At 51.5% G+C, this 12315-nt stretch overlaps 1 protein-coding gene across 1 annotated transcript in view; it reads right to left on the reverse strand.

Moving 5' to 3' along the window:
• Positions 1-12315, reverse strand: part of LOC147668713 (N-acetylneuraminylgalactosylglucosyl-glucoside beta-1,4-N- acetylgalactosaminyltransferase 2-like) — a 528736-nt gene that overhangs the window by 265894 nt on the left and 250527 nt on the right. The window contains exons 4-5 of the mRNA XM_086948488.1: positions 9115-9221; positions 2366-2403 (exon numbers count right to left, since the gene is read on the reverse strand). Coding sequence (XP_086804614.1) covers positions 2366-2403; positions 9115-9221 — 145 coding nt within the window. The remainder of the gene's footprint in view (positions 1-2365; positions 2404-9114; positions 9222-12315) is intronic.

Consider the following 12315-nt stretch of genomic DNA (forward strand, 5'->3'; position numbering starts at 1 on the left):
CCACCACAGTAAAGAATGGCATGGACGACGCAGGCCACACCCACCGCAACAAAGACTAGTCTGGACAATGCAGGCCACGCCCACGCAATAAAGAATGGTCTGGACAATGCCGGCCACGCCCACCTCAGTAAAGAATGGTCTGGACAATGCATGCCACGCCCACCTCAGTAAAGAATGGTCTGGACAATGCAGGCCACGCCCACCGCAGTAAAGAAGGGTCTGGACAATGCATGCCACTCCCACGTAGTAAAGAATGGTCTGGACAAAGCAGGCCACGCCCACTGCAAAAAAGAATTGTCTGGTCAATGCAGGCCACTCCCACGTAATAAAGAATGGTGTGGACAATGCAGGCCACGCCCACAGCAGTAAAGAATGTTCTGGACTATGGAGGTCACACCCACTCAGTAAAGAACGGTCTGGTCAATGCAGGCCACGCCCACCACAGTAAAGATTGGTCTGGTCAATGCAGGCCACTCCCACACAATAAAGAATGGTCTGGACAATGCAGGCCACGCCCACCGCACTAAAGAAGGGTTTGGACAATGCAGGCCACGCCCACCACAGTAAAGAATGGTCTGAACAATGCAGGCCACGCCCACTCAATAAAGAATGGTCTGGACATTGCATCCATTCTCACCTTGTGGCTGCCCCCAAAGGCCGCTGCTGTCACTGATTAGTTTATTCTCAGTTTTATGTGGCGCAAGGGCATTGGGGTATCTACTTGAGCACTTGTTACATTACACACGGACGCATTCATTCATTACAGGCGCTCAGGGATGACGTGATTTGGCTAGAGCGACAGGATACTGAAAATGTACAGCCAACATTTTTTTCAAACTTTTCCTGGGGGTGACCGCTGCCTCTCTCCGCCTCAGTGTCACTGGGAGAGAGGGGGAAAGTTGCACGTGCACAGTCCAGTTTGCGTCATCTATCCATAATCCCCACCGCCCCTGGGTTTACTGTTCTGGTCAGTGCAGCGTCCCTCTTTCTACCTCTATTTATTCTCCCTACCCATTTTTTCAGATGCTTAACAGATCCCAATTTTTAAATAGTAAATGTTTCGGCAGTCAAACTTTGAGTTTAATAAGGGTTGGGCACCCATACTTGCCCTCAATGCCTGGGTGTCAGGGAAAGCCCTGTTGGCAACCCTCGCCAACGCCTTTTGCGCAGTGGTGGTTGGATCCCCACAGAGGGCCACCTGTGGAGGAATGGTTTCAGGCCAACGGCCAACCTGCGCTGCTCCTGGCCAGAGGGTGTGTGCAGTGAGGGCTGGGTGCCAGTGCAGGGTTGGGCATGGGGTCTTGCCAAGAGGGCAGCCCTGCGGCCACGTCCCTGCGGCCCATGGCCTAAAGCCTTTCGCAGCGGGTGCGGCATATGAGGTGGGTAGAGCACTGGGCCAATTTAGAATATGATCAAACAATCCCACAGTTTCACTGAACAGAACAAAGGTTAAAGGGATGCATGTGTGTTGTTTAAATGAGACAAGAACTAATGTAAACAAAAACACAAACAAACACTGAAGTACACCAGCTGTAGTTTACTCAAATACCTAGAACTTGACCACCCAGCATGCACAGCTTATGTATGTGTCATATGTCTGGAGCCTGTCTGTTGGGTGAAAGGCGCAAACTTAGGTAAACATCACATTTTCAATTATTGGATCACTTGTACAAGCCAGAGATAGCCTGAGGGCCCGATTCAGAAAGACAACGTTAGACCAAAAGTCTAAGTTTAGACCTGAAGTGTAACTTACACCTAAAGTACAACTTTAGACCTTTGCACCTCGCAATACCAGTAACCCTACCTCAACTACTAGCGTTACATTCAAGCTGTGCGCCACCTCCTAAAAACCCTTTCTATCCCATCCAACTTTAGACCTGTAGTCGAACTTTACACTTGAAGTCTAAGTTTAGACCAAAAGTCTAACTTTACTACGTTTCGGTATTCACAAAGGTAAGTCACTACTAGTAACTTTACTGCCAGCATGTTTGCTAGTAGTCAGTAACTTTACTACTTGTACGTTTACTAGTAGTAAACTTAGTATTACTAACTTACCTTTGTGATATCGAAAAAATGTATAGTTAGACTTTTGGTCTAATTTCACCTTCGTGAAACAGGTCCAGAGTGTTTACAATTGCTGGTCCTCAATTCTCCTATACAAGGGTGGGGTAGGAACTCAGTCCGACACGCCGACACACTTCAACCCTCCATCCCACACAACATACCATAACACCTGCAAAAAAAACAGGTATCACACATTTCAACAGATCAGTGACTGATAGTTGGAAAATGGACTTTTGGACAAAACATCCAGCAAGCTAGAACCAAAGTACACAGAAGGTCTGGACATGTCATATCACTGTACCTGAAAGGGCTCTGCCTTCTCCACATGGACACCGAGCCCTAGGAAAAGAAATAAACAAGAGCATGTTGGCCAGTAAAGTCACCTTATCTCACCCACCACAGATACCTTCCTTCTATACCCTCTGTGGCCCAGGTTCACCACGTGCAAAAAAAGGCTAAAAACCAGTACATTTAAATGTGTTTACTTCTCCTGTCCAATCCCTGGGCTACTGTTCAGCAAAAAAGACAAAGGTTATAGGTGAGTGCCATCTTGAGCCATTGTCAGCTAGATCAGATGATTGACACGCGCTACAGGTCCTGGTGAAGTGTCTGGCATGAAACCACGTGTTGTGGCAAAGGCTCTTGGAGCTGCTAACATCAGGCAAGGACACCAGGGGAGGCAGAGTACCTGGACATGACAGAAGCATGACTTGCAAGAGGCCCCAATTAGAAGATCAGCATCTACTGGTAAAGACTCCTGGTAAAGACAGCCTGACATGGCGTCTGCATCTACTGGCAAAGACTCCTGGTAAAGACAGCCTGACATGGCATCAGCATCTACTGGTAAAGACTCCTGGTAAAGACAGCCTGACATGGCATCAGCATCTACTGGCAAAGACTCCTGGTAAAGACAGCCTGACATGGCACCAGCATCTACTGGCAAAGACTCCAGGTAAAGATAGCCTGACATGGCGTCACCATCTACGGGCAAAGACTCCAGGTAAAGACAGCCTGACATGGCATCAGCATCTACGGGCAAAGACTCCAGGTAAAGACAGCCTGACATGGCATCAGCATCTACGGGCAAAGACTCCAGGTAAAGACAGCCTGACATGGCATCAGCATCTACGGGCAAAGACTCCAGGTAAAGACAGCCTGACATGGCATCAGCATCTACGGGCAAAGACTCCAGGTAAAGACAGCCTGACATGGCATCAGCATCTACTGGCAAAGACTGCAGGTAAAGACAGCCTGACATGGCATCAGCATCTACTGGCAAAGACTCCAGGTAAAGACAGCCTGACATGGCGCCAGCATCTACGGGCAAAGACTCCAGGTAAAGACAGCCTGACATGGCATCAGCATCTACTGGCAAAGACTCCAGGGAAAGACAGCCTGACATGGCGTCAGCATCTACTGGCAAAGACTCCAGGTAAAGACAGCCTGACATAGCGTCAGTATCTACGGGCAAAGACTCCAGGTAAAGACAGCCTGACATGCTGCCAGCTTCTACTGGCAAAGACTCCAGGTAAAGACAGCCTGACACGATGTGGCGTCAGCATCTACGGGCAAAGACTCCTGGTAAAGACAGCCTGACATGGCGTCAGCATCTACGGGCAAAGACTCCTGGTAAAGACAGCCTGACATGGCGTCAGCATCTACTGGAAAAGACTCCAGGTAAAGACAGCCTGACATGGCACCGGCATCGAATGGCAAAGACTCCCGGGAAAGACAGCCTGACATGGCATCAGCATCTACTGGCAAAGACTGCAGGTAAAGACAGCCTGACATGGCATCAGCATCTCCGGGCAAAGACTCCAGGTAAAGACAGCCTGACATGGCATCAGCATCTACGGGCAAAGACTCCAGGTAAAGACAGCCTGACATGGCATCAGCATCTACGGGCAAAGACTCCAGGTAAAGACAGCCTGACATGGCATCAGCATCTACTGGCAAAGACTGCAGGTAAAGACAGCCTGACATGGCATCAGCATCTACTGGCAAAGACTCCAGGTAAAGACAGCCTGACATGGCGCCAGCATCTACGGGCAAAGACTCCAGGTAAAGACAGCCTGACATGGCATCAGCATCTACTGGCAAAGACTCCAGGGAAAGACAGCCTGACATGGCGTCAGCATCTACTGGCAAAGACTCCAGGTAAAGACAGCCTGACATAGCGTCAATATCTACGGGCAAAGACTCCAGGTAAAGACAGCCTGACATGCTGCCAGCTTCTACTGGCAAAGAGTCCAGGTAAAGACAGCCTGACACGATGTGGCGTCAGCATCTACGGGCAAAGACTCCTGGTAAAGACAGCCTGACATGGCGTCAGCATCTACGGGCAAAGACTCCTGGTAAAGACAGCCTGACATGGCGTCAGCATCTACTGGAAAAGACTCCAGGTAAAGACAGCCTGACATGGCACCGGCATCGAATGGCAAAGACTCCCGGGAAAGACAGCCTGACATGGCATCAGCATCTACTGGCAAAGACTGCAGGTAAAGACAGCCTGACATGGCATCAGCATCTACGGGCAAAGACTCCAGGTAAAGACAGCCTGACATGGCATCAGCATCGAATGGCAAAGACTCCAGGTAAAGACAGCCTGACATGGCATCAGCATCTACTAGCAAAGACTCCAGGTAAAGACAGCCCGACATGGCGTCAGCATCTACGGGCAAAGACTCCAGGTAAAGAAAGCCTGACATGGCATCAGCATCTACTGGTAAAGACTCTAGGTAAAGACAGCCTGACATGCTGCCAGCTTCTACTGGCAAAGACTCCAGGTAAAGACAGCCTGACACGATGTGGCGTCAGCATCTACGGGCAAAGACTCCTGGTAAAGACAGCCTGACATGGCGTCAGCATCTACTGGTAAAGACTACAGGGAAAGACAGCCTGACATGCCGCCAGCTTCTACTGGCAAAGACTCCAGGTAAAGACAGCCTGACATGGCGCCAGCATCTACCGGCAAAGACTCCAGGTAAAGACAGCCTGACATGGCGCCAGCATCTACTGGCAAAGACTTTAGGTAAAGACAGCCTGACATGGCGTCAGCATCTACTGGAAAAGACTCCAGGTAAAGACAGCCTGACACGATGTGGCGTCAGCATCTACTGTCAAAGGCTCCTGTTAAAGACAGCCTGACATGACATCAGCATCTACTGGCAAAGACTCCAGGTAAAGACAGCCTGCCATGGCATCAGCATCTACTGGCAAAGACTCCAGGTAAAGACAGCCTGACATGGCGCCAGCATGTAAATGTATGTATGTAAATGTATTGGCATTTATATAGCGCACTACTTACCCGTAGGGTCCCAAGGCGCTTCGACCGCTGCGAAACCCTTCCTAGATTCCCTGAGAGATGGTCCCTTAATGGGTATCTCCAGGGTGAGACCAGGCATCCCCGGCGGTCTGGTGGGGCCGTTAGTGAAGATGAGGCAAGCTAATGCCCAGAGTTGCCGAGTGTGATCGCTGATCAGAGTGGGCACCGAGGCGAGAGAATTATCGAGTCCGCTGACCCTGGTCCAGAAACCTGCCATGCCGGGAATCGAACCCTGGTCCCGGGCCGTCCTCTGCTCTCGGGTCTGCCGCCTCTAACCAGTGAGCCACACTACTTACTGGCAAAGACTCCAGGTAAAGACATCCTGACATGGCACCAGCATCTACTGGCAAAGACTCCAGGTAAAGACAGCCTGACATGGCATCAGCATCTAAGAGGGCCGCGCTAAGCCCTGAAGCCAGAGAAACCAGCAAAACGTGGCTGGGGTGCCGGTGACGTCACCAGCCGTGCCCCCAGCCAGCCGCGCACGGATTGGCCCGAGCGGCCGTGCCCCCTGAAGGCCGCACAGCGATTGGCTGCCGGCCAGGCAGCCAGAAGAGGCTGCCGGTAGAAAGAGGAGAGGGCCGCCCGGGAGGTGCTGCTACCGGCGGGACTTCCGAGGAGAAGAGGGAAGCCCTGCATCTGCCGCCAGCGGACTGCGAGTCCAGAGAGAGCGGCCCGACCACTGTAGTCACCCAAGGAGCAGCGGGACCCGTTTTGGGGCACTGCCGGTGCCCAAGGAGGTAGCCTGAAGGGAGCCCTGCGGAGCCAGCAGTAGTTTGGAGGAGACTGAGGGGGGGGCCTCGAGGCACATTGTCGGTGCCTGCCCCCTCCCTGCTGCATTGGCGCCAGTGAGAGCCCGGAGCCACAGGAAGATACCGAGGAGCCCGGTGAGTGGGGGCTCCATTAGACTGTGGTAGGGGGGTGTATCGGGGCACACTGTCGGTGCCCTTCCCCCGGTGACAGGGCCAGGACTGGACTGGGCCTACCCGACTGCCCCGCTGGACAGAGGGCAGTCGCCATCGTTAAGGGCCTTGGTTTTAGGGGGCATGGTGGCTTGAGAACTCCTTGATGACTGCTCCGGGGCACCGACCGGGTACCCCACATGCTGGCGTGACCATTAACTGGGGCAGTCATCTTTGATGCCCACACGCCTGGTAAAGTTATGCCACTGTGGATAGGGTGCCTAATGTTTCCCCCGCTAAGGTCCTGCATAATGTTCTGAGGCCTAGTGGTTCTCTGTTACCTGTGTATGCCTAATGTGTAGGGAGGTATATGCCCCCGGTGCTCAGGTTGAGGCCCCATGTGAATGGCCAGGTTGGCTTCTGTGTTCTTTCTAGGTGATGGAGCCTGATGTTAAGTATAGGCCTGAAGTTAAGGTTTTGCACCGAATGTTGATTTGATGGTGTACTTACTTGCCCCAGGATGCTCCTAAGAGTAATCGGTGCCCATGGTAAATGTGAATATGCCCTTCACGGCCTGATGTAAAGTTGTGTGCTCACTGTTCCTTCTGTTGCAGTGGATGCAGCTGCCGTGCAGGAGATGCCTTCATACCTAATGTGTATTTCATGTCTAATGCTTTAGTTTACGCCTACAGCTTGCTTCTAGGTGAGGCCAAGGATGAAGGTCTGAGTTTGCCCTTCAATATTGATCCTATGTTTTATGCATTTCCTGATATTTCTTTTTTATTTCAGCTGGACACTAATGGACTGCTTACCTTTTCTGACCTTTCCCAATTTTCCTTGTACATAATCCCCCTGGTATACTTTGCTCTGGCGCCAGTTGGCGCCCCTTTGTGATTACTGCTATTGTTGTGCTTTACATTTGCAGGTTGGAGATAATACAGAACGTATTCTTTTTCCAACCAGAAGCAGTGCTGTGTCTCTTTTGTGGTGTGCCTGGTGTGTCATCTGTGGGTACTGCGTGAATGCTTTACACATGTCCACTGAAGTTTGGCCTGCCCGCTCTGCTCCATGCTACCCCCCGTAGAATTGGTAACCCCATTTCTAACAAGCATCTACTGGCAAAGACTCCAGGTAAAGACAGCCTGACATGGCGTCACCATCTACGGGCAAAGACTCCAGGTAAAGACAGCCTGACATGGCATCAGCATCTACTGGCAAAGACTCCAGGTAAAGACAGCCTGACATGGCGCCAGCATCTACTGGCAAAGACTCCAGGTAAAGACAGCCTGACATGGCGCCAGCATCTACTGGCAAAGACTCCAGGTAAAGACAGACTGACATGGCATAAGCATCTACTGGAAAAGACTCCAGGTAAAGACAGCCTGACATGGCATCAGCATCTACTGGCAAAGACTCAAGGTAAAGACAGCCTGACATGGCATCAGCATCTACTGGCAAAGACTCCAGGTAAAGACAGCCTGACATGGCATCAGCATCTACTGGCAAAGACTCCTGGTAAAGACAGCCTGACATGGCGCCAGCATCTACATTAAAAGACCCAAGGTAAAGACAGCCTGACATAGCATCAGCATCTACTGGCAAAGACTACAGGTAAAGAGACATGGCATCAGCATCTACTGGCAAAGACTACAGGTAAAGAGACATGGCATCAGCATCTACTGGCAAAGACTACAGGTAAAGAGACATGGCGTCAGCATCTACTGGCAAAGACTCCAGGTAAAGACAGCCTGACATGGCCTCAGCATCTACTGGCAAAGACCCAAGGTAAAGACAGACTGACATGGCGTTCGCATCTACTGGCAAAGACTCCAGGTAAAGACAGCCTGACATGGCATCAGCATCTACTGGCAAAGACTCCAGGTAAAGACAGCCTGACATGGCATCAGCATCTACTGGCAAAGACTCCAGGTAAAGACAGCCTGACATGGCGTTCGCATCTACTGGCAAAGACTCCAGGTAAAGACAGCCTGACATGGCGCCAGCATCTACTGGGAAAGACTCCAGGTAAAGACAGCCTGACATGGCATCAGCATCTACTGGCAAAGACTCCAGGTAAAGACAGCCTGACATGGCATCAGCATCTACTGGCAAAGACCCAAGGTAAAGACAGCCTGACATGGCGCCAGCATCTACTGGCAAAGACTCCAGGTAAAGACAGCCTGACATGGCGTCAGCATCTACTGGCAAAGACTCCAGGTAAAGACAGCCTGACATGGCGCCAGCATCTACTGGCAAAGACTCCAGGTAAAGACAGCCTGACATGGCGTCAGCATCTGTTGGCAAAGACTCCAGGTAAAGACAGCCTGACATGGCGACAGCATCTACTGGCAAAGACTGCAGGTAAAGACAGCCTGACATGGCGTCAGCATCTACTGGCAAAGACTCTAGTTGGAGAAGGAACATGTTGACATGACACCAGCATGTCTTCAGTGGGTCCTGGCATGTTAAGGCCTAATCAAGCATCTAGATAAACCACAACAAGAAACCATAATCAGTACATGTCATGCAACAATGACCTAAATTAGCACATGTGTATAATATTTGAAGTATCAAGTGTTTCACATCCACCACAACACAGTAACCTATCATGGTGTCTGCATGAAGATACCACTACCCAAAGCAAAAACACCAGTCTTGTTAGGAGCAGTGCAGGCACTCCAATACACCAGACGTGTGTACGTGCACGTTCGTGGAGCGCCTGCGCGGTCTCCGCGTAGGTCTGTTTTATTTGGGTTCAGTGGGACCCTTGACTTGTCCAGCTCAGATATTCAGAGATCCCAAACACACACAAGTGAGGGTTACCTGGAAGCAGGATGGTGGACAGAGGAAGCAGCTCGACGCCATAGAGTGGGTAACTCAGCGGGGAGTTCGGCTGAGCGGTGAGCACCTCTCGGGTAACGGTCCTGTACCTGCCAAGAGAAGAGACATTATATTAGGGCTGCAGGGAACGCACTTGAACCCAGAAGCAGGAGAAACAGATCTCATTTCCAAAGTGGATGAAGAGGGTGCAAGTTATCAGCAGGAGACATCAAGTGAAAGAGCAGTAAAGGAAAGAGTGTTCCTGGGAGACAAGTTACAGCTGGTGGGGGGTCCTGTTTCGGGGCGTCCCAGCTGTTTCTAAGATGATAGCACAGACCTGCAGTTTGTTATTATGTTACTCTCCAGCAGCCTTGGTATGAAAGAGGGGGGTGCGGGGAGCCGACCCCCCACTCACCCACAAGGTGATCCCCTGCCCAACCGAAGCCCCCTCACAGGAGGGAAGCCACTTTTGTTCTTTTGTGCTCTGCTTCCGGTGGTGCAGAAGCACCCCCACCCCACCCCCCCAACTAAAAGAAAGGCCCCGGGGCAGTTCAAGGCCCATGGGGCAGGTGTGACATCAGTGTTGTGCCCTGCTGGACGCAGTCTAGGGATTTTCCAGCTTCCTCCACGAGGGCTGGCCTTACACCCTCTCCACACCCATCCAACACAGGCATCACCGGTGAGGGGACCCTTCCAGGAGGTTGGACCATACACCCACCTCACACCCATCCAACACAGGCGTCACCGGTCAGGTGACCCTCCAGGGAGGGCTGGCACTTACACCCACCTCACACCTATTCAACACAGGCATCACCGGTCAGGTGACCCTCCCAGGAGGAGTGGTCCTTACACCCTCCCCACACCCATCCAACACAGGCATCACTGGTTTGGGGACCCTCCCAGGAGGGCTGTCTCTTACACCCACCCCAGACCCATCCAACACAGGTGTCACCGTTCAGGTGACCCTCCAAGGAGGGCTGGCCCTTACACCCATCCCACACCCAACCAACACAGGCGTCACCGTTAAGGTGACCCTGATAGTAGGGCTGGCCCATACACCCACCCCACACCCATCCAACACAGGCATCACCGGTGAGGGGACCCTTCCAGGAGGTTGGACCATACACCCACCTCACACCCATCCAACACAGGCGTCACCGTTCAGGTGACCCTCCAAGGAGGGCTGGCACTTACACCCATCCCACACCCAACCAACACTGGCATCACCGGTCAGGTGACCCTGATAGTAGGGCTGGCCCAAACACCCATCCCACACCCAACCAACACAGGCGTCACCGTTAAGGTGACCCTGATAGTAGGGCTGGCACTTACACCCATCCCACACACAACCAACACAGGCGTCACCGTTAAGGTGACCCTCTCAGGAGGGCTGGCCCATACACCCACCCCACACCCAACCAACACAGGCGTCACCGTTAAGGTGACCCTGATAGTAGGGCTGGCCCATACACCCACCCCACACACATCCAACACAGGCATCACCGGTCAGGTGACCCTATCAGAAGGGCTGGCCCATACACCCACCCCACACCCAACCAACACAGGCATCACCGGTCAGGTGACCCTCTCAGGAGGGCTGGCCCTTACACCCATCCCACACACTTCCAACACAGGTGTCACCGGTCAGGTGACCCTCCCAGGAGGGCTGGCCCATACACCCACCCCACACACATCCAACACAGGTGTCACCGGTCAGGTGACCCTCCCAGGAGGGCTGGCCTTTACACCCTGTTATGTTATGTTATTTTAAAGATATTTGTTAAGCGCATGTTCACCGTTCAGTTTTTTGGCGCTAGGGGAGTAAGTAAGGTAGCAGCGGAGGGAAAGTAGCCTAGTTATCATACACCTTGGAAAACAACCTGGTCTTCAGCTGTTTCCCGAATAATGCAAAGTAGGTAACAGACCTCATCTCCACGGGGAGCAAGTTCCAGAACTGGAGGGCTAAAGCCGTAAATCTGGAGCCACCATGTTTCTTGTGTTTTAAAGTAGGAGTGACCACCAGATTCAGATGGGAGAATCGCAGATTATGAGAGGGGACATAACAGAATCTTAGAGGAGTTGAAGGCTGGACTATTGCCGTGAAGAGCTTTGAAAATAGTACATCCCACCTTGAATACAAAACGCTTGACCACTGGGAGCCAATGATGGCTTTTTATCAGCGGTCTAACGTGATGCCATTTTGGTCGGTGAAAAATCAGCCTAGCAGCCTGATTCTGGACAAGCTGAAGGCATCTGAGTTGGTAAGCCGGGATGCCTACGTAAAGTGAGTTGGCATAGTCCAGTCGGGAGATGACCAATGTCAGGATAACTAAAGTCAGGGCTTGCCTGGACAAAAATCTGCTAATCTTCTTTATTCTCCGCAGTTGGAAAAAACCAGCAGAGACCACCAAGCTGATGTGAGGCTTCATGAACTGATCATTGCTTATCACTATGCTCAAACTTTTGGCTGAACTGACTGGTAAAGGCGGGTCGCCCAGGATTGAAGGCCAAAAGTTGGAGTTCCATGGGTTAGCAAGCACGCCAGTGAGGATAAGCTCAGTTTTATCAGGGTTGAGCTTCAGTTGTTTTCCGTTCATCCATTCACTTATAACGATCATGGTATCTTGAAAGTGAGACACAGAGGATGGTGTGAGATTGATGTCGAAAACCAACTGAAGATCATCAGCATCATTATATGTTCCAACTTTCCTTTCTCGCAAGGAGGAGATTAAAGGAAGCAGATACAGATTAAGGAGGAGCAGAGAAAGGGAGGAGCCCTGGGGAACCCCGCAAGTCAATTCCATCTTGTTAGAGGAGACGTTTGCAAGACGTACCGCTTGAAACCGGTTGCTGATGAAGGCGGAAAGCCACTTTAGAGCCAGACCCTGGATCCCGGCATTGCTGACATGGTCAATCAAAATGTTATGATCGACCGTCTCGAATGCAGCTGACAAATCCAGGAGAACCAGGGCCTGGGTAAGGCCCTGTTGGACTGGGCCTTTCCCCTGAAATTTTTCGCTTTTGCCCCCCTAATCTGAAAATGTCTCCCCCATGGGATTAAACCTGTATAGGCCATGAGTGGTGTGAGACACCTTGTTAATATGTGAAGTCATGTAATGGTGTGAGCACTTGTAAATTCCCCCCATTGTAAAATGCACCTGACTGAAATGTACTGTGTTTAAAATGGATGCCATGGCCATGGGT

The sequence above is a fragment of the Lissotriton vulgaris genome, unplaced genomic scaffold (assembly GCF_964263255.1).
Source record: "Lissotriton vulgaris unplaced genomic scaffold, aLisVul1.2 SCAFFOLD_899, whole genome shotgun sequence".
NCBI lineage: Eukaryota > Metazoa > Chordata > Amphibia > Caudata > Salamandridae > Lissotriton > Lissotriton vulgaris.